Source organism: Tinamus guttatus, unplaced genomic scaffold (genome assembly GCF_059628265.1).
Source record: "Tinamus guttatus ecotype Peru unplaced genomic scaffold, ASM5962826v1 Tinamus_guttatus_pri_ptg000274l, whole genome shotgun sequence".
Lineage (NCBI taxonomy): Eukaryota > Metazoa > Chordata > Aves > Tinamiformes > Tinamidae > Tinamus > Tinamus guttatus.
The window spans coordinates 274,426-296,410 of NW_028288808.1; the positions used below are offsets into that span (position 1 = coordinate 274,426).

Here is a 21,985-nt window from a genome sequence, read left to right on the forward strand (position 1 = left end):
TTTTGGGCAGTAGATGATTAAAACAGGAGATGGCTCATTCTTCAAGCCTGAGGTTGAAACAAAGGAAATTCATTAATTTATGCATTATAATATTTACTTCCATTTATTTTTACAAATGCTGCCTCATGACTCCCCTTTCCTCATTTTCCTTCCTTTTAGTTTTCCTGTGAGCACGGTTTAGAGCAAAGCGTAACAAAAAGAAGGGACAGAGTGGCTGCTTGCCATTCGTATGTGAAGGAGGCATCAATTTTCACGTCCCATGGCCTACCAAAATTGGTACAGCATGTCCTAATTTTGGTTAAAATATTTCCATAAAGCCAACTTTCCACACAGCTGGACAGCATGGTTGCCACCCGTCACTCCAATCGCTGTAGCTCTGCTGGCTGCAACAGGCAGCTCATGGTGTTTGTTCTGTATCTGGAGAAAGGCCAAGCCTTTAATGTGCCCGCGATACCCGCAATCCGAGGGCACATCAGCGGCTCTGGCCACAAGCTGCCCCACGGCGACGCTGCAGCGACGCGCGGAGACATAAGGCGCCAAACGCGCAGTTTGGCGGGAAGCCGCCGCGCGCTCCCGCCGCCGCCGCGCGCTCCCGCCGCCGCCGCGCGCTCCCGCCGCCGCCGCGCGCGCAGAGCGCCCCCCTGCGGGCGGGGCCGCGCGCTGCGCCGCTATTGGCCGCTCCTCGCCGGGAGCCCGGCGGAGCCCCGCCCCCCGCGCGGCCTGGAGGGGGCGGGGCATCTCGCTGAGTGACGGCAGCTCTGCCCAATGGCGGCGCTCGCCGCGGGGAGGCGGCGCCCTGGAAATGGCGGCCGGGGCGCGGGGGGCGGCGCTGCCGGGGACGGCCTTGGGCGGTGGCGGGTACGTGCCCCGGATGCCGCCGCCCGCGCGCCAGCTCCGCCCCGCCCGCCCGCCCGCCGCGGGGCCGCCCCGGGCGCGGGCTCGCCGAGGAGGAGCCCTGGGAAGCGCCGCCGCGGGCCGGCGGGAGGCGGCCGGAGCCATGTTGGGCAGCGGCGGCAAGGCGGCCAAGCCCTCCTTCGTGTCCTACATCAGCCCCGAGGTGCGCGGGCGGCGCGCGGGGGGCGGGCGGCGGCGCGCGGCCCCGCGGAGCTGCCGCGGTCTGTGCCGCGCGGCCCGGGCGCGGCGCGGAGGGCGCGAGCGCGGCTCCTGCTGCGGCGGGTCCGGCGCGGCCCGCGCGGCTCCCGCCGCTGCCCCCCGGCTCCGCTCTGGGTCCCTGGGTGCGTGGGGAGGGCTCGTCCCTGTCGAAGCGAAGTGTTCGTGCTCCGTTTTCCTCCCGAATTCGTAGCAGTCTGATGCAGGCTGGTGCCTCTCGGTTGCTCTCCCTCCTCGGTAGCTTCTTAAGGGAAATATTTACCTTCCTCTGTCAGCGGGCGCGGAGCTCCTCGCTGCGAGCAGCCTGGGGAGGGATCTGCTCCTTCTTCCTTCCCCCCGGCTCCGTGGGCACCGCTGTGGAGCTGGGTCGGCTGCGCCGCGCTCCCGTCCCCGTTCTGTGGTGGCACCTCTGTCTTCGTGGGTTGCAATTTACCTCCTAAGAGCTTCCTGTAACCTCTGCCATGTCCTTATCAGTGAAGATGTTTATAAACAGTAGCTGCAAAAACTTTTTGGCTTGTGTAGGCTATGCTTAGGTTGGACTGACTGCTAAGGTACATCTCTTGTCTTGGGAAATGTTTGCCTTATACAAATGTGTGAAAAGGGCTGGGGACTGGGTTTTGTGAAGGTAAGAACCTCACTTCTTTGGCTGGACATGCAGCTGTGTTTTTTAAACAGCCTCTCAGAAATATGTCTCGTATATTTGCTTAAATAGGGGAATGACTAACCCTGACTGACGGAAGGGTCAGTGGAAAAAGGTACAAGTCAAATATGTGCAATGCAGTAGGGCATCAAGTATTAGAGTATTTTAACCCACAGTTGTTATGACTAAGTTAATCTTCAACTGTGATCTTGGTCACTGCAGGAGGAACAACGGAAAGACTTTAAACGGGGAGATGAAGCCTTTAACAGCCTGATTAAAGGCTATCCAGGAACTGCAGACACTTACTCTTAATTTACTAATATTGTTGCTACTAATATTGCTCTGATTTCTTGATGCACCCTATCTAGGAATTTCATAGGCTGTTGTCGTAGAAGGCTTTAGATACAGAGCCGACTTCTTCCATAAAATTGCAGTCTTGTTCTCAGTTTCAAAAGATTAATAAAATTGAAGTCATATGTGAGTAGTTAGGCAACAGAGCCATAGTACTGAGTAATATGGCACTGTAGCCCTTGCTTGCAGCCTTCAGAGATTTGCTGGGCACGTAACTTTCCAGGCAAACAAGGGAAAGTGTTTGAGACACTGGGTGCTGCTGCTTTTGGCTCAGCACGCTGGTGCGAAAGCCCCAGCAGCATCCGAGCCTCGGCTAAAGCGCCAGCTTGGGTGTTTAATGATGGACCACTGGAAGATAAACGAGGGGAACTCTAGTGTTGGTGGGTTTTTTAACTTTAAACTGCTGTTATTCTGTTCTTAATGTGATGAAAGATAGGAATCGTCTTCCTGTTCGTAGGCAGGAAGATGAAAGTAAGGTGTGAACAGAAGTGCTCTTTATTAAAGGAACGGAAGTGACTTCTGCTGCGTTTCCCAGAGTGTCTGGAAAAGCTGAGTTTTTGCCATCTGACTAAATATAACCTAGTTATGCTCTGCTATATAGCAGATCAATCAATGGTCTGTTAAGAGCAAGACCATAGGATGTTGATATTAATGACACACTTCCCTTCAGGACAGACTTGGCTACCCTGCAGGAAATAAGGGTGAGCAGTAGGGTATAAAAGTCAATATTTTGACATTCTGATCATAGACCAAGGATATTTGCCTGTGGAAGCTTAGAAGACTTGAAATAGTTATTGGATCTTGTTTTTAAATGCTAAATGTTTGCCATTTTGAATTGCTAAGAGCTAACAAGCTGGATCATATTTTCCTTAAGTCTGTCTCAATTTGAATGAAAACTGGCTTGTAGCATGTGCTTTGAAGCTTAATATTCTTAATATTGCTTTCTGTGCATGCATTCCTAGGAGCAAAATCATCCATGTTTATTCTTCTAAGGTGTTTTTGTGCTAGTCCTTAAGCTTTTTGAAAAATCATTAACTTAACGGGAAGACTGCAATCGGTAGCTTCCCACTGGAGGTCTGCCTTAAATAACAGCAGGGACGATGGCAGGTTGTTGCTTTGTGGAGTCAGAGCTTTCTTTGCGTTGGGGAAGGGATGAGGGAGAGAGAAAACAGGTTGGGAGAGCAGCCCTCACCGCCAGTTATTTGGCCAGTTATTTCCTTTTAGCTAAAGATTGCTGGAGTTATTTGTTCCTTGTTTTTTTGATGCAAATGGACAAATTATTGCAGTTGCCTTTAAAATGGTGTAATTGTTTTGTACATTAGACAGTTGCAAATGAAGTACAGGATAGTGATTCAAGTAGAGAGCTGGGCTCTGAAGTGGTGTGGGGAAGCAGGGAACTGGAGTCAGAGGAGATGGACAGAACAATGCAAGGAAAAGGGGGAGATTAAAAGATGTGACAGACATGGAAAACATGTGCTATGATCTAATGGGCCACTGGGTAATGGAGCCAAGAAAGGAAGGAAAAGAAGCATTTGGAGATTATTTTCGGCACTGTTTTTAATTAAAAAGGCAGCAAGTGTCTCTTATGGATTGTATGAAACACCAGTGTAAGTTTAGTTGACAAAGTATTTCAGAAAATACACTGGCATCTCATTCAGCAAAAGGTCATACCTATGCATATATTTGCCATTCAGAAGCACACCTGAATATGTACTTTGTAACTGATTTTTATCTTGCTTAGGAATATTTTACACATTTGGACACTAGTACTTTGCATATATTTTGTTGTACAGTTTGATGTTTGCAATTCATAGTTTTCTTAACTATATTTTTTTCTTAATTATTTATTTCAGCTGTTAGTCCTATAGTGAAGTAAAGCTAAATATGAAAAAATTGAGATTCAGGGTAAGCCTTAGCATGATATAGAGCTTTCTTGAGCAATTAGTTATGAGAACTATTGTTAAAACGTCTTGTATTTTCACAGCACTGCTATCTGCCGTCAGCCTTGAAGAATACGTATTTCAGATAGTGCTCTTGAAACCTTGAAAGGGAGAGCTGTTTCTTTCATTACTTCAATTTAATAAATTTTCTCTCCTCAGTATGTTTACTAAAAATCTTGTTTTTCACTGTTGGAACTACCTCTAAAAGGTTTCTGGCTATGGGAAATTGCAGAGTTACTCTGGGCTATGGTAGCTTTTGAGCTTACAGCATCTTGCTCTACTTCGCAGTAATAGCCTAAATGCAGACCCTCTCTGCTGAGGATGGTAAGCAATATCCTGCATCAGTAGGCCTGTATAAATATTTAGCAGCACTGATTTGAGGAATTCTGATACCTCTGACAAGATCAGAGTAGTCTGCAGAGAAGTGCAGGGGATGTTTTCTTTTCTCTTTCCTTTCCTTTCTTTGTCCTTAAACAACCAATTCCATGGTTGTTTATCTCCCTGGAGTGGGATGTGAGCGATTTTGTCTATTGTGATGAGGACAAAGCAGGAATCACTTGGGATTTCTCTCCCTGTTAAGACCCTGTTAATATACTGTAAGTGCTACTTAACCTTACTGCTTTATCCTCAGTGTTGCATGTGTCCTCTTCTGTGTTTCAGCTTGTGGAAGAAGAGATTCTCCAAGGCTGTCAGGAGAGAAAATTTAGTAATTTTTTTTTTTTTCTTCAGGGAAGAGCCTAATGCAGTCCTTGGTACTGCACGTTACCTAACCTTGGGGACTGAATCCCTGGGGTCAGCACGCCCACCGCAGAGGAGGCAATTCTCCCTCTAAAAACCATTTCCTGACCATGATATCTGCTCATATTTAAACAGTCTCTCCACAGTGTGGGTTTTTTCTCTCTGCTTGGAACAAGAGAGATGACAAGGCACTGTAGGGCTATCATCACTGTGGTTGGCTTGGTCCAAGATAGTGTTGCATGATAAATCAGCACGAGATGACATGTTTAAATGCAGCTTTGGTGTGACTTTGTGCTCTGTACAGTACAATTGATAATCATTGTCTGCCACTGTTTGCTAAGGCCTCCTGGAGGAAAGCACGTGGCACGAGGTTCCTACCTTGGTGGGAAGCTCTCTCCAAGTAAGTTGGTAGCGAAATGGAGATTTTTGTTGCTGTTGGTCTTAACTCTCTTTTGAGTGCCATCCTCTGGCCATCTGCTTGGAGATGTTGCTGCTGATAGGGTTTCCTGTGTTGCTGTATCTTGAGTAAAAAAGTGCAAAGCAGCAGCTTAGGGCATCCAAAAAGGAGAAGCTACAGATGAGGAATCTAGAGAGGCTTTTGATGACTATCTTAGATAACAAGGGTCTGCAAGCTTAAAATTCAAGTGGTCAAAGGATGAAGAGGGTGAAGCTTCCTGAAGTCTGAGATAATCTATTTCGATGCTGCTGAAAGGGACTGACTTGGTCCTGCTGCTTCCATGGTTGCGTGAGCTGTTGAGCCAGTTCTGCTAACAATAGGCTATAACAAAACCCAACCCTGAGCCAGCAGAAGCAAGAAGTTTCCTTGAGACTTTATGAACTTAATTACCTCAGTGTGTAGCCAGAGAAACCTGTGTGCAAACAGGTGCTAGGAGTGGGTATCAGCTCTATGATTGCAATTAAAGATGTGTTGAGAAAAATCCAGCTTTAGAGGCAGTAGGCTCTCAAGTTGGTCTGAAGGTCTGTGTTTTGTTCAAAGTTGAAATACTGTAGAAAAAGTAAAGCTGAAACAGTTGGTATCTTCTGGTTTCCCACATAACTTGTTGCTAACACCCCACGTGCCAGTGCTGTTCTTCCTAGTGATCTTGACTTTCTCTCTTGAAAGAACAGATACAAAAATATTTGTAGAACTACAGACACTTAACGCACTCTTCCCTTTACTTGGAAATTGAGATCAGTGAAGTGGATTCTTCAGCAATGGTCAGCTGCTCATTGCTTGCTGTCCCTTGTGAATTCGCTATCCCTCGTGAATATGTAGGAAAGCATATTCTTTAAAATACCTGCCGTCTGTTATGGGGATACAAACATTAACTTTCAAGTAGAATTCATGTTACTGAAGGCTTAACTATTTGAATCTAAATGGGAACTCTTCATTTTACTACTTTAAATTTATTTGTTTTTGTTTTTGTTTTCAAATGGTGAAATTAGCTTTTTATTTATTTATTTTTAAAACACTGTTCTGTTAACATATGACTAAGATCTTTATTCTCCTATGGCACTATTTCTGTTTAAAGCCTAACTCCTTCCAGGAAATTCCAGTTTAATTTTTAATCAAAACACAAATTAAAATGCTCGCTTCTATGAGTTCATTATAGAAACTTCATTTTAGCAAGTAGTAAATACATTCAAAGAACTGCTTTGGCTGCAGCTATTTTTCTGCTCTGAAGTTGTCTGCCAGCACCAGTTGGCAGACCTGCAGGGTAAAATGATACTTAATTTTTTTTCTTACATTGATATAAGTAATATATGTACACATAATAAGAATCTCTTGTGGTATCTCCCAAAGTAATGGGAAATAGGATACTACTTAGCTCCTTTGTAGCACTGCTGGAATGTGCCTTGGGAGTGTCAAGTGTTGTATTTGGTTGCGCACAAGTAGTGACAGTAGCCGGCACACGTACAAAAGCGTTAGTGAACCCAGAGCTTAGCTTGGAGCAGTCGCTGGCAGAGATCCAGCTTTGGGAAAACTTGCATGTAGTCCTCCTGAATGCAGCAGTGTTCAGCTCTATGCTTGCTTTTTTTTTTTTTTTTTTTTTTTTTTTTCCCCCCCCCCTCTAATTTTCTGTAATAACTGCCTGCTGTAGTTACATATTTCTTTGGGACATCACTGCTTTCCTTTTAGAACTGTTACTTCTTTTAGTGTTGCTCCGCAGCCTTAAAACTTGGATCCTCAGTTTTGAAAGCAGCTAATCGTATGAATGGTGTGGAGAATTTATTTTCCAGCTGCCAGGGACTTTTGTTTCTCTGCATTTAATCCATTGAAACTGCTATTGCTCGAGTCTGCTTTTGATAGCTTGCCTTGATTTGCAATATCTGACTTCGGATGCTGGTCGCAAAGTCATTTCAGTTGGCTTACTGCTGTGGCCTTGGGGCGGTGCGTGTTTCCTAATAAAAAACAAATTTTCCACAAAAACTGCAGTGCATGTGAAGGGATTCTGACTCCGAGGAGGAAGTGCAGAACTGGCTGAGCAGGAAGGGTGTAGCATGTTCTCTAGTTTATAGTCTTTCAGCTGGAGATTTTGCTCTAATTGAGGGCCACGAGCCTAGAATAACTGATACTGAGATTTTAATAGGTTTATTTTGTGCAACTTGAGTTCAGAACCAAGTATATTCATGACTCTTTACCTCCTGACCTTGAGGTTCTGAAATCCTTTTCCTGATAGTCTTAGCATTGCTATTTAAATAACTTGCATGGTTTGGTTAGAATAACACATAATATAAGAAAATTGGAAGTGATTAAGTGCAAAACTTAATGTGAAGGGTGTACTAGAAACATGTCAAGTCATCTTTGAGCTGTGTGGAAAAGCTTGAAAATGAGCTTTGGGACATGGCAATGTAACTGACTGTAAGCTGACCCATTTCCTTGTACAAAAGAAAATAAGTAGCATCTGTAAATGCTTTTATTCCTGTCTGTTCTGTATGCAAACAGGGCATTTCCTGTTTTGTGTTCAGAGCTGTATGACTGATGCTATGAGTGTTAAAACATTAACAAAATTATTTAGCTCTAGACTCCTGATTTCAAGTGATTATGCTTTTGCGGTAGGAAAGGAATGTCCTGCAAACTGAAATAACTAATTTGAATTACTTGCTAGAATATGAGGAATTTGAGAAACTGTTAATATAGGAATGTTATTTGCAGCATGTGTAAGAACAAAGTCTTTGCAAAGAAGTAATGACTCTTTTTCTCTAGGAAATACATATAAAGGAACCTATAGAAAAGGAAGTAAATCCACGCTTGTTACCAGGTAACTGTTCAACATTTACATTTTTTAAAAATTTAAATTCTAAATATGCTTAAATATATTTTCTGTTTGCTTTGGCAAGTGTAATCGGTGTCCTGAATAGTAAGAGAGACTTGGGAGTAAGTAACAACACAGGTTAAATGCATTAAATATCTTTGTCTTCATGGATTGTTATGAAGACTAGTTTTTTCAACTCCTTTACAGTACAATATCTTCAGGGAATCTGCATTTGGAGAATTGTGTGTATACTTTGCCTTGCGGCTTAAAGTGCTTCTTGTGTGCTTTATTTATTTGTTTGTTTTTATTGGAACCACAGACAGAGCAGTAGGAACATGAAGTTAAGTTACATCACTTCTACTTTGGGCCTTTCTATGCTTCCTTTGCTGTGAAGTTCTCAAAAGCTTAGAGCTCTTTAGATTTTTTTTTTTTTCCTCCAAATACTGTTAATGCTCTCCAATTTCAGGAAGGATGAGCTTACTGTTACTGACATAAAAAACAAGCAAAGTTTAGAGTTCTCTTCTATAATTCATATAAGAGGCTTCAAGTACCTGTGAACCTACTAAAACTTGTCTTTGAAGTAATTACTTTTTAAACTTGAATTTACTTCTTCTTTTGTAAGATATGAGCTTCACTGAGCACTATTTTTGCAAGCATGTATGAGGACTTTAAAAGTGATCCTAGACCCCTGTAGAAAGTAGCATCTCTGGTCAAAACTATGAAAAAGTAACTGTGATAAATTTGTAATAGGTACTGAGCCCAGGAGCCCCTTTAGCCCTGTTCTTCAACAGTGGTGATAAGCAGTGCATGAGAAGCTGTCGACAAGTTAATGTTGAGTTTAAGAGGAATGAGTCAAATATGTTTTAATGCTGTCTGTTATGCTGCAAGCTAAATGTTTGTTACTGTACAGGTGAACTGCTGCTTTGTGAAGCAAACACAGTGTACAAGTACATACAAGAAGACGGATCAAATCGTGGCACCTATGGGAAACTCATATGCACAAACTTCAAGATTTCTTTCCTTGATGAAGATTCTGCTTCAGATGACAATGTAGGAAGAAAAGTCTCCTAGTCATGACCAAACAGGCTGTGAAGACACCCTCTTGTTCTATAATCTTTCTCTCACATAAGAAATACTGAAAATAAGTCTATAGTAATTTTTAAAGGCCACAGTCATGTTAATCAGTTCACATCTGCTTGATCTATATAATCCTTCCCCAAGCTCTAAGACTGTTTCGGTTAAAAAATGCAGGTCTGTTCTGGACTTTTATAGTTAAATGCAGTTGTGACTCTTGTGGACTAGTAACTATATAAGGCATAAGTTAGAGTGAATTGGTTTAAAACTTAAATGTGAAGTTTACTTAAACCTATGCACTTCTGATCTTTATCAGCAATTATAGAAGTGTGAATGCATGTGTGCTTCTAAGGTTGTAAAACATCTTTACTTGACTTTGGGCCCCAGGTGCAGAAGCTTTTGGGGGTTCCACAAGATTAAGCAGGTAACTGTTCAGAGGAAATACCCTAGATAATTATGTTTGCTGTGTGGCTGTGTAAGTCTCTGATTTATTATGTTTAAAATAGGCTGTTGCTAACTGTAAAGGCTAAAGATCCTGGCACTAGCAAGCCACCAAATATTTTTAAACCATTTCCCCACATACTTTTAGAGGTTATTTAAATCTAGTTCTTTGTTCTACATGCTCCAACTGAATTGTCTTAAAGGGAATGATAGTTCCACTCCTTTTTGGGTGTGCTCAAGCATGCCTTAATCTGGTTCATTTGGGTTATACCATTGAAGGGCAGGCTAGTATATGGATCCCAAGAATGCAAAGTGATCTTGACAGAGAGGATGAGAATAATATGCTTTGAAGCACAGAAATAGTGGTTAGAAACTTGCAAGGGTAAAGTTTCAGGGAGCTGAATATTGAAAACGGATGCTTTAGCAACTGGATAAGTTGCGTGGACATTTGAAGTTCCTTGGGACAAAGCTCTAAATCCCTTCCCACAGCTCATGTGAGAGCTCATATTCTAAACCAGCGACTTGTCCTGTTCAATCACTAACTTGTAAATCCGGGCTTGGTAAGAGAGATATAGTTGGTTTGACATGTTAACAAATATTCAGGGTGAGTAATGCAGACCTCAGTAACTCAAGGTTAACTTTGTTCACGGTTGTCTTCATGTAAAACTTAAATTTGATGTAGTGTGTCTCGGTTTTCTGCTAGTAAAATTTTACTGGTTTATAATTGACATTACTCAAGTGTCCTTTTTGTTCACTGAATTAAGAGTAATAAACTGAAAGGAGTCTTAATCACTTCAAGTTTCCCAAAACAATAGAGATTAGAATTTTGTGCGTGCTGTCATTTCACCCAATGATAAATCTGACTGCTACATTGGAATATTCTGGGGATGCTTGTTGTCTTAAGAGACTTTGTTTCCTGCCTGATTCCCACAGCAAGGAAACTTATCATGAAAGGGCTTGGATTCCATCGAATTGCTGTATTTCCTGTTTATTGCAAGAATTCTAGTTTGAAAAGTGACCCTGAATAGAATTACATGCTTCAAAGTTATTTGAAAAGCAAAAACTCTTTAACTGCACACCTTGCAAGAACAGTTGAGACCTTAAAAGGCAGGCATAATTCATCTGTATTTTTATAACTGGTTTTCAGTGTTCTATTTTGCAGAACTTCTAAGAAATAAAGCTGATATTTAAATATATACTAAATACTTTGTTTACTGGTGAGAAGGTGCTGCTGCTTAGTGGCATGAGACTTACAAGATATTTTTTTTCATGTTCTAGGAGCCACAATTCAAAAATAAAATCATAGGAGAAAATGACATCACCCTGCAATGTGTAGACCAAATATATGGAGGTAGGTCCTTTTTGTTTAACATGGCAGCGTTAGAAAATACTTCTAGATGTAGGGTGTTTGTGGTCTGTATACCTACATTCTTTTTAGAAAAGTGGTACTTTTCACTTTTGAAGCTTGGATTCGATAGTCTGGAAAAAGCAGCTTCAGTTATATAATGAAATGACAGGTGATAAATCTGTTGAAGAGCTTGGTTTTGTCCCTCAAGCTTGTCACGTTAGCTTCAAAAATTGGGGGGAAAAATGCCATGAATAACAGCAAAGGAAAATATGTTCTGCCATGTGCTTGGTTAAGAATGGTGCACAAATGTTATAGGAATAGTTGGAAACATTGACATATGAAGAATAGTTTAATTTGAGCAACTGGACTGCGCAGCGGTTCAGTTAGCAAACTCCCAAAGAAGACTTTTTTGTCTAAGACAGTTTTGCTTTCTGGGATTATTAATGTTTTCAAAACATCACAGGAATTTAAAAGCGAACTTTTACTTTGCAAGTAAATAGTGAACTCGGTGTTTTGCTTGACTTGAAGGACTGCAGGTATGACAAAAACAGCAAATGAGAATTGGGATAGTGGTCTGTAAGCAGGAGAGAAAGCTTTAGTGAAAAGACAATGTTTACAGAGATGTTAGCACTATAAGTAGTGGCATGGTGTGGAGTGACAAGGGATCTTATCAGTGTATACAAATACTTTAAGGGAGGGTGTCAAGAAATTGGGGCCTGACTCTTCAGCCATAGTCAGTGATAACATGAGAGGCAACAAGCACAAACTGAGGCACAAGAAGGTCTGCCTTAGTTTGAGGGGAAAACATGTTGACTGTGAGGGTGACAGAGCACTGGAGCAGGTTACCCAGAGATGTTGTAGAGTCTCCTTTACTGGAGATGTTCACAGCCTGCCTGGATGTGATTCTGTGCAATGTGCTTCAGGTGACCCTGGTTGTGCCGGGGAGTTGAACTAGGTGATCTCCAAAGGTTCCTTCCAACCTTAGTGATTCTCTGTGATTCACTGGTGGAGACTAGTTATGAGACTATATGGTTTACTGTACAGCAGCCTAGCTGCAAGCACTTTAAGATGTGAAATTATTCTTTTTTAAACAGAAGTGTTTAAAGGAAGTGCATGTAGGGCTCTCTTGAAAGCATTCTGGTGTGCTGTGTGGTGTGTTCTTGTGGGATGGTGAGGAGGTGGGAAGTCAGTTGTGTGAAGACTTTGCCTTGGCCAAAACTACCAAACTGTGTTCTGCTGCACAGCCAGAACTTCAGACTTACGGTGCAGTCTGAATTTGAACATAAGTTATCACTGAATAGCTGATTTGCTACAAGTTCAGTTCCTACTTTGGAAGAGGTAGTTTGAGTTGGGACCTTTTTGGAATGGATTGGATATGTAGTGCATAAATCCAAGAACTTTCCAGCTAGTCTGCATGGTAGGATGGTGGTTTTGACTTAAACTTGAATTAAATTCTCTCCTGAAGTTTTTGGAAAAGATAAAGCTGTCCCTGCTTGACAAGTGACAGAAAAGTTCTCTTTGTTTATTTAGACTTTTTACTTCTGCAGTTTATGATGAGAAAAAGAAACTTCTAACTGGACAACTGAGAAAATACCCAGAGAAACTGATTATCTACTGTAAAGACCTTAGAGTATTTCACTTCTGCCTCAGATACACGAAAGAAGAGGAAGTAAAAAGGGTAAGAACTAAGTTCATGTTTTCATAAGCTTGCTGGTGGGTGTTTAGCTATACGGATGAAGGGAGGGTAAGAAGTGTGCTCGGAGAGATCCTTCAGACTGGAAGTGTTTCTTGATCATTCACAAATGAAGAGGGAAAGTAAAAGGAGACTAGCTCCTGATTTTTTTTAGCTGTAAGTGTTCATTAAGCATCTCTTTGTATAGCAATTAAAAGATTGTTCCACTGACTAAAGAGAGCTGATGCTTGGGAGCACTGCATGAAATTAGCTTCCACTCAATCAAATATCTAAATCTATTTTGTTTGTGGTACGATTTTATTACATTTTGGCTTTAACTGCTGACATGTGAGCAAGTTTTATGTTTTTGTGAATGAGTGCTTTTCAAAGATTAAGCTGAGCTCCAAACTGGGAGTGGAATAGCTTTATTCAAATAACAACATGCAAAATAAGAGTTGTTCCTGAAGTTGAAGATGTGCAATGCTTCTCACTGATTAAAGTAGGCCCACTTGGCAAACAAGGGAGAAGGGTATCTAAGAATTAGTTTTCAGCTGGTGGGGATAGAATCCGAATGTCTTGATGGAGACTCTACTCATTTGCAAGACTATAGGTATTCTCTAGAAGGGATGTGCTTCATTGTGTTAGAACTTCAGTTTTGACTTTGGGCCAAACTAAACCTTAACTAAGGGCCTTCACCAGTACATAATAGGTGTCCGAGATGGCACAGTGCAAACATGAAATTATCTTAGTAGTATAAATGTCCTCCTAACGAACGCACAAAAACTTTGCTGGCAGTGAGAAGCATGTTAATGTTTGAGATATAATAAAATAAGATAATATTTAATCTTATCTTTGCATATCTTTGAGACCTCAGAAACTTCAATTTCTTTGAATTCAGATATCCTAGAGAAACTTGAAAATTTTCATCAAGTATCAGGATGCTTCCTCTGTTTGAGTGTGTTCTTTTGTAGTTCACATTTTCTGCTTAGCAATAGTCCTGTGCAGCATACTACTGTAGGAATACCTCTCCTATACATCACATTTTTACAGACTTATTTTGTTAAGACTCGTGAAACAGTATTATACAAACCCTGGGAGAAGTGATTAAGAAGTTACATTGTTGACATTGACAGTTTTATTCGTGCACACTAGGATGTTAATTTTTGGTCCCTTCTCAGATCGTCAGTGGCATAGTTCATCATAGCCAGACACCTAAGCTGCTTAAACGCTTGTTTCTGTTCTCTTATGCATCAGCTGCCCCAAACATCACAGGTAAATGTTTTTATATATACACTCTTTAAGTTGCATTTGTTGCATGTGCTTCTGTAAACAATCTGGGATCTTTAGTATCTGAGTTTGCTTGTCTCTTGACTCTTAATAAGTTTGTTTATCTCTTTTGCACTTGTTCTGCACTGTTAGATTTGCTGTTAAAAATATCTGCTCTTCATGTTCTTTAATGCAGATGGTGGAAAAAAGATGAAGAGTAGCATCATTCAATTAAAAACTTACTGTGAAAAGAAAGTTGCTTAGCCTGTCCTCCTAATCAATATGTTCTAGTATTGTTTTTAAAAATCGTTATTTTTTTCCTATATTGCTGCAGTGAATTTCCTGCTCTTAAATGATAGCTGTTGTGGCATTTCAGAAGGGATGCCCTTAACTGCAGGCAATCTGCTTCTTCCTGGCAGCTTCAAAAAAAAAAAATTTGCATAGCAAGGTTCAGCAGATGTCTGACTTCATCACAGCTGATAGTTAAATTAAAATATAGTCTTCCTACTTGATCAAACCCAGCTGAGTATCTAATTATGTTGTAAAACTCAAAGTTTTGTTAGTGCTCTGCCTAGTACTTCATAGTGCTGAATTCAGATGCAGCGAGAGTGATGTTTGAAATTGCAATCCTGATTCTTGGTGCAACAAGGCACTTCTGGAGGAAGCTTTATGTACCCAAGGTATTAATCATATTTCATAAGATCACCAAGTTCTTGAGAAGAAAATTCTGGAGATTGTCTAGTCTAGCACCCTGCTCAGAGCAGAGTTAGCTAGGACAGGTTTACCAGAGTTATGTCCAGTTGGGTTTTGAATATGAACAAGGCTAGAGACTCCACAACCTGTTTCAGTGTTAGAGTGCTGTCACAGTGGAAAAGTGAGTGGTGTTTTGTTTGTTTGTTTAAATGACATTTTCTGTGGTTATTGCCCACTGTTTCTTGTTTATTCACTGCATGCAACTGAGATGAGTCAGTTGTCTTTACTCCCTCTTATCGGTTACTTATGCACATTGATAAAATGCTCTTTAGGCTCAACAATCCAGGTCACTTGGCCTCTCCCCATATGTCAGATGCTCCAAGCTCTTCATTTTAACGGGCTTTTGATGGACTCCCTTTGGTGAGTCCATGTCTGTCTCGTACTGGCAAGCCCAGCTCTGTTGTAGGACCCCGAATGTGGTATCTCCAGTGCCAAGTAGAGACAAATAATTGCCTTCCTCAACCTGCTGGCAGTGCCTTTCCTGAATGAATTAAGACTGTGTTGGTTGCCTGTGCTGCAAGGGCTTTTGCTTGGTGCTCACAATTTATAGCTCTAGCTGCTGTAAATCATGTATGTTTTGAAACACAAACATCAGAAAGATAGTAAGCTTTTTTTCATGCAGGATTAAGAAAATGCAGGTGCCTACTCTCTACCGCAACATTGAAATGTTTTGTCAAATTCCTTCATATATTAAATCTTCCATAATACATGCCTAATTCATATTCTTTGAGCTTTCTACAGGAAGAACAGACCAAGCAGACTTCAAAAATTGATCTTGTCTTTTATAGTCTGTCCTTCTACTCTTGTCCCTTCTCTAGTCTATTCTTCTAATCTTAACAACTCCCTTACAACTCAGCAACAACATTCTGTATATCCAGCTGTGTGCTCTTCATCTACCATATCTTCTCAGCGTGGGAAGTTTAAATTTACCATTGTATCTTCCATGGAAATTCTAGCTCTTTGTTTTTTCAGAATCAGCTGATACTGTAGGATATTTATTTATGATGTGTCTAAAGTTACTGGCTTTATTTCATGAGTTATATGGTTTTGATATATGTGGCTAAGTTAACCTGATTTCATAACTGATTTTGAGCTTGTTACATGAAAATACAGGGAAAATGTCAGTTGAGAAGACAGGCCTTACTGCTATAATCAATTTTCCGTTCTTATCAAATAGTTGAAATGTTCAGTGCAGAAATCTTAGCAATGATGAAAGAATGAGCCTTAAATAAAAAGGGATATTTGAATTGTACAGACTGCTGATAAGAGTGTCTGTTCTGTCCTTAAGTGTGTAAATGGATTAGTCAGCTACACCAGAGTACAAAGCTATTGGCTGACAGTATGTGAGGTCTTAGACTAAATGTGAAGAAATGTAGGAGCTCTATAAGGCCGAGTTTGCTTTAAGAAAATTTTCTCCTACAGACACTATTAGTGCAAGCAACAAAAAATGTTAGAAGAGATCAAATGAAAGCAACATGCTGTTCATATGCGTTTTATTTTGGGCTCAGGACTATGGAAAGGTTTGTTTAATTGCCTTTGAGAGAAATGGTTACTTTTCACTAGGAATACTTTCATGTTAGTAATTAACTAGTACTCTACAAAACTAACGTGACTGGTATGTGACAGATGGAAGAAACCAAACTGTGATGTTTGATACTCTTGAGGACTGGCGTGATGAGCTGGAACGGACTAAAGGGAATGTGAAATATAAAGCAGTGGTCACTAATGAAGGCTACAGAGTCTCTGAAAAGTAAGCTTGCCTTAGCTAATAATGAACTTTTGATATCGTATTACTACTTGTAAACATTAATATTCAGCATTTAAGATAGCTCTAGACACCTCTGGGTCTGATTTCATTTTACTTTATAGAAAAACTTGACTTGGGACCTCAAAGCAATCTTCTTCACTCCTGTGCTCAAACTGGGCTCAGTCAACACTAGATTTGAGTGCCCAAGGCCCTGAGCAACCTAGTTTTGAATAGCTTCAGGGATGGAGAATACTGCCTTAAATGGTACAGGAAATATATGGGTCTAGTAGGCACACTATGGTATAGTTTATTAGCATGAATTTTTGCTAGTACTGTGCTCTGGCACAATTCCAAGTTACATGCAGCTAAACACTTTAAGTAGTTGGTTTCAGGTATGTCTGCAAAAGTCACACATTTAATTGTAACATCAGAAAGGCAGGAGAATGTTGTAAGGAGAACAGTGAACAGCTCAAGATTGGGGGAAGGAGGGAAACATCTCTCTGAAAATAGAGAAATAGGGGTTTTAAGGATGACACAAATATCTAGTGGGAAAGCCTTTTTGTAGCTATAAGAGTGAGTATATAATTAGCATGTGTGCTAGAGCGCTTGCCATAATTAATGGGAGCACAGAGACTGTTCTTTGTTCAGCTCTTAAGTAAAAGAAGCTTTTGTCATTCTAGGTTGCCTTTGTATTTTGTTGTTCCCATATGTGTCTCTGAAGAGAGTATCTTAAAGTTCCAAGGCAGAGGCATTCCTGTAAGTATATATTTATTGTTGAAGGGGAATAAGTATGTCTAAGAAGGCAAAGCTTTACCTGATGCTTTGCGTGTTACTGCATTTTAACTTCAGAATTTGTTTAACAGTTGACACATAGCACACTACACCTGTAGAAGACATAGATATTGGAAGAAGAGACAGTTTTCCTGCATTCTCCTAAGCAGCGTAAAGCAAAGTACAAGACTTATTGGTTCACATCCCCCATTCACTTACCTAATGCCTAATGCCCTTAATTGAACATGCTACTAGTATTTCTTTCCATCTGTATTTTTAATGAGAACAAGTATCTGACCACCACTGAGATGGTGCATGGCTTGTATGGCTTGAAGTGCTATTTAGATATTGAGGTGAAGAGTGTGTATCTGCAGGTCTAGATGAATACCTCCAATTACCCAGCTTGGGTGTCGCTAATAGTATGGTTGTGGTGATTGCAGCCTTGCAAAGCCCAGTAGCCTAACTGAAAAACCAGTTCCACCAGTCCTGACAGTAAATGACATTAAAGATGCTATTCTGTTCCTTGTAGCAAGGTGACTTTTAACTTCCTCTGTAGCACTGCAGTTTAAGAACTAGTAAGACAATACAGAAAGAAGGATGAAAAAAATCGCTTCTGAGACCTTACCTTAGTTGCTAAGTGTCTATCAAATTTGCTAGTGAAAACAATATCCATTTCATGCTTTTAAATTAATTGGTCTATTGTGAGGATGCTCATGTATTGTACTGCCTAATGTGGCCTTTCTGACAGTGAACTTCAAGTCATAGAATATTACAGAATGCTTAAGGTTGGAAGGGACCTCTAGAGATCATCTAGTCCAACCCTCCTGCACACGCAGGGTCACCTAGAGCACGTGGCACAGGACTGCGTCCAAGCGGGTTTTGAAGATCTCCAGAGAAGGAGACTCCACAACCTCTCTGGGCAGCCTGTTCCAGTGCTCTGTCACCCTCACTGTCAAGAAATGTTTCCTTAAGTTCCTGTGGAACTTTTTATGCTTCTGTTTCTGGCCATTTCCTCTGGTTTTATCAATGGCCACCACTCCCTCCCTTGAGGTACTTATAGACACTGATCAGGTCCCCTCTCAGCCTTCTCTTCTCCAGGCTGAACAGGCCCAGCTCCCTCAGTCTCTCCTCATAGGGCAGATGTTCCAGGCCCCTGATCATCCTTGTAGCCCTGCGCTGGACTCTCTCCAGCAGCTCCACATCCCTCTTGTACTGTGGAGCCCAGAACTGGACACAATACTCCAGATGTGGCCTCACCAGGGCTGAGTAGAGGGGCAGGATCACCTCCCTCGACCTGCTGGAGACGCTCTTCTTAATGCACCCCAGGATCCCATTGGCCTTCTTGGCCACGAGGGCAAAGTCAGCCAAACTACTTTGTTCTCAGTTAGTCGACATGACAGCCTACAGTAGCTGCCATGTAAGAGTAAAGTGTGAGTTGCTTTATACCTCCTTTCCTCCCTTCTCCCCCTCTCTCCCCCACCTTAATTGTCTCCTGTTGTTCAGAGACCCTGTAGAAACTTTCTAATTACATTCAAATCCTTTTTGAAGCAAGTGTTAAAACAAGCTTGGTTGTCTTCATTATGTTTGAAGTGGAAGTGAGGTGTCTATAACCACTACTACTACCCTTGATGGTGTTTGTAGGGTTTCTGCATCCTTCCAAGGTTCACATCTTGACTATGAGTTGGTGGAATTGAACCTCTTTACTAGGTTTTTAATGCTGTCTCCGAACCATAGATTCATCATAGAAAGTAGAAGCCAGCTTGGTTTCCTTTTTGTTCTCCATAAGTAGCCTCAGATTAAACCTCCTGATTCTTTTGGCAGGTACTGGGGAGAAACAAGGATGTCTATGGGTGGCTGAGTCCTAATTTGGCCCCTGTAATTTTCCTGATGAAAGGAATACTGTCCTTAAGTTTCAAAGTGAGTTAAGATTCTGTGGAACCTGCAAGCAGATAACATGATTCATAGAATCTGTAATGAATATAAGGGAACTGAGAAGCTCAGTAGTTGCAGGTGTTCTTTGTAACAGATTTGCTACTGAGGGTTTCATGGGATGCATGAAAAAATCAACAGAGCATAGTATGGAGAAATCTACCAGATCTTGGTGAATGCTTTCTAAAGGCAGCTGACTAATTAGTACTTGATAAATGTCTTTCTGCAGATTTGGTGTTGGTCTTACCATAATGGGGCTGCGCTTCTCAAAATGTCTGCATTTCCCAAAGAACAGGATGACAACACTTCACAAATGCAAAAAGCCTTCTTGGATGGGTCAGTAATAGCTATTCTGTCCACAACACTTTGCTTGGTATGGACCTTGCTTCTCTTTTTCCATATATGCTTTGTCTTTACACTTGCACACATCAAGAAACAAGTTCTAGATCTAAAAGTAGTTTTTACGGTGGTATTGCTTAAAGCCCTTAGCCTAACCAGCATCCCTGGTCCATCTTGCAGGACTGTAACATCACTGAATGCTTATTTGGGGAAATGTCTGATAGGTAAATTTGTACCTCCTGTGAATAGATGAGGGCAATTAGAAATAAGCTGATAAAGCAGCTCCAAATGCTGTGAAAGTATCACTAACTGAAGGATTCAACTGTGCAAGCAAGAGAAGTTCACAGAAGTCTTTCTGTGATGATAACTGTTGTCTCAGAACTAGATCTTTGTCCTCATATGTTTAATTTTTTAACTGAAAATGACTGAGACATCTGGTAGCTCTCTACTGCTGCTTTCTGGTGCAATGCCAGACAGCAGTACGTTGTTTCCGCTGAATTAGTGAGCACAGCAGAAGGCTGAAAAATGTCAAAGCTGACAAAAGAGGAAGAGCACAGTTGCCTGGCTAGCAGTTACAGCGATGAGTTGCTGCTGCTTTCTCTAGTTTACCTACTTAAAGTCCTGGAGAGACTTTTTAACCTGCAAGATAGGTTAGTAAGGATCCACATGTACACATTACTTCACTATTGGCACTTTGTGCTTCAGAATCTGGTAACTGCCCAGAGCAGATAGATGGTATCTTATTTAGGCACCTAAAGCCTTTGTTTGTTTGTTTGCTTTTGAAGTTAAATATGGTAAAGGCATGGTAAAGGCTTTTAACCCTTCCTGCAGATTCTCTAACATCTCCTTTTGAAGTGAGGATGTTCACATAATTTATGTCTTATTATAATGTTATTTCAAATTGTGAAAGTATGAAAAACTATCAGTAAGCTTTAACAGGATATTAAGTGGTGTTCTGGGCCCTCTTCTTTGGTTATCTGAACTTGCTGGCCACATTCTTGTTGTGGAGTATTAGTGGTTAACAGCTAAGTTTAAAAATATACATGCATATTGTGCATAAGGATGTGTTAACATGCTATTGTAATGGTAATATGATCTCTTAACCACACAGCATATGAGTATTATTGACAGCTTTTCTTGTTGAAAAGGTTTGTGTGGAGCTTGATCTTCTGGCATAAGTGTCTTAGTTTGGAAAGAGTGTCATAGTTCACAAACAATTGTTTTCATTCCATTCTCAAATAACTAATATATTCCAAAGTAGCTCTAACAATCAGTATTTCTGAGCTTGACTCCTCTAATTCCTGCCTAAAGCAGACTTCTATGTTGCAACATACAGCAAATTCCTTTTTCTGTACTGGCCAAATGCCCATGAGGCTTCACTCTTAAGTAGAATCAAGAGCAGTTTTTCCCAGATCTTAACAATAAAACATCAGCATGATTGTGAATGGTTTTGCTAAGCTGATACTCATCTGGGATGATGTTTGTGTGATACTTGACTCAGACCAAAGGTTTATCTAGTCTAGGTTCATCTCTGCCTCTTCCTGCTTCCTTTGCTAAGGAGGGAGACTAGCAGATATGCAGTGTAGGTAAGTACAAAAGGTTGTAGACTCTCTTTTCAGTCCATACTATTTCCTTCCTTTATTCATGTGTTTCATGAGCAGGTCTGGCAGTTAAGTGTCAGAAAGCATTCCAGGTGGTAAAAATGAACAAAAATTGGAAGTATGTTGGAAGATTTAGCTGTTCCTGTCAATCCCCTTTCTCTGGATTCACCTCTCTAGAGACGATGCCTATTCAAAAAAACAGTAATATAAAACAGTGGTCTTTGTAATATTTGTAAAGCTCCACAAATATGCACAAACACTGCCTCTTCTATATCACTGTAACAATTAATTCATGTGCTGAAATGAAGGTTTCCAGAAATCTTTGTTTCTTGTCTGCTTAACCACACTGATATAAGAGATGTATTAAATGCTTAGCACAACCTTTGGTCAAGATTAACAAAACTTCTCCTAAGCTTGTAGGCAAGCTTCTTGATAATATTTTAAAATGCATGGGGAAGATGAGGTTTCCAGTATGTATATTTCTTAGTCTTTTAGCTATTTTCCAAATGATGCATGTTAACGTTGTTGCCAGTGATAGTAGCTGGTACTTTTACGTGTGAAACAGAAAGCTTAATCTCGTGATAATTTGATTTAGAATCTATAGGACAATTAGTAATCCTCCCTATGAGCTCCTGAAAACGGAAGACCTGTCCAGCAGCCTTCCATCTCTGCAAGATATCCAGACTGCATACACAAGATTTAAACAGCTCTTTTTGATAGGTAAGTCTGCCTTTAACGTATTACTTTAGTTCCTAACTGAGATGCAAAACAATGCTGAGCTTTCTCATGAATACAGCTCTCGTCTTTATTGATGTTCTTGATGTTCTGTTTTAATTTGCAGTTAAAAGCAGTCTTCTAAACATGTAACTGAAGGCTGTGCTCATTACTGGCGTGTTAATGAAGTTTTGTAGTTTTCAGTCTTAATATGACTTGCTAAACTGTCACTGTATCCAAAAATGACTTTTGAAGAGTTCGAGCAATTACTGGAGCTGCAATGCGAGGTATACA

The 21,985-nt window shown here is 40.9% G+C and overlaps 1 protein-coding gene across 1 annotated transcript in view; it reads left to right on the forward strand.

Annotated features, from left to right (window-relative positions):
* The first annotated feature begins 942 nt into the window (after nucleotides 1-942).
* MTMR12 (myotubularin related protein 12) overlaps nucleotides 943-21,985 on the forward strand; it is a 29,472-nt gene continuing 8,429 nt past the window's right edge. The window contains exons 1-10 of the mRNA XM_088527286.1: nucleotides 943-1,057; nucleotides 7,988-8,042; nucleotides 8,947-9,086; nucleotides 10,830-10,902; nucleotides 12,447-12,577; nucleotides 13,750-13,843; nucleotides 16,217-16,340; nucleotides 17,018-17,093; nucleotides 19,267-19,373; nucleotides 21,573-21,697. Of these exons, the coding sequence (XP_088383412.1) occupies nucleotides 998-1,057; nucleotides 7,988-8,042; nucleotides 8,947-9,086; nucleotides 10,830-10,902; nucleotides 12,447-12,577; nucleotides 13,750-13,843; nucleotides 16,217-16,340; nucleotides 17,018-17,093; nucleotides 19,267-19,373; nucleotides 21,573-21,697 (985 nt within the window). The 5' untranslated portion in view covers nucleotides 943-997. The remainder of the gene's footprint in view (nucleotides 1,058-7,987; nucleotides 8,043-8,946; nucleotides 9,087-10,829; nucleotides 10,903-12,446; nucleotides 12,578-13,749; nucleotides 13,844-16,216; nucleotides 16,341-17,017; nucleotides 17,094-19,266; nucleotides 19,374-21,572; nucleotides 21,698-21,985) is intronic.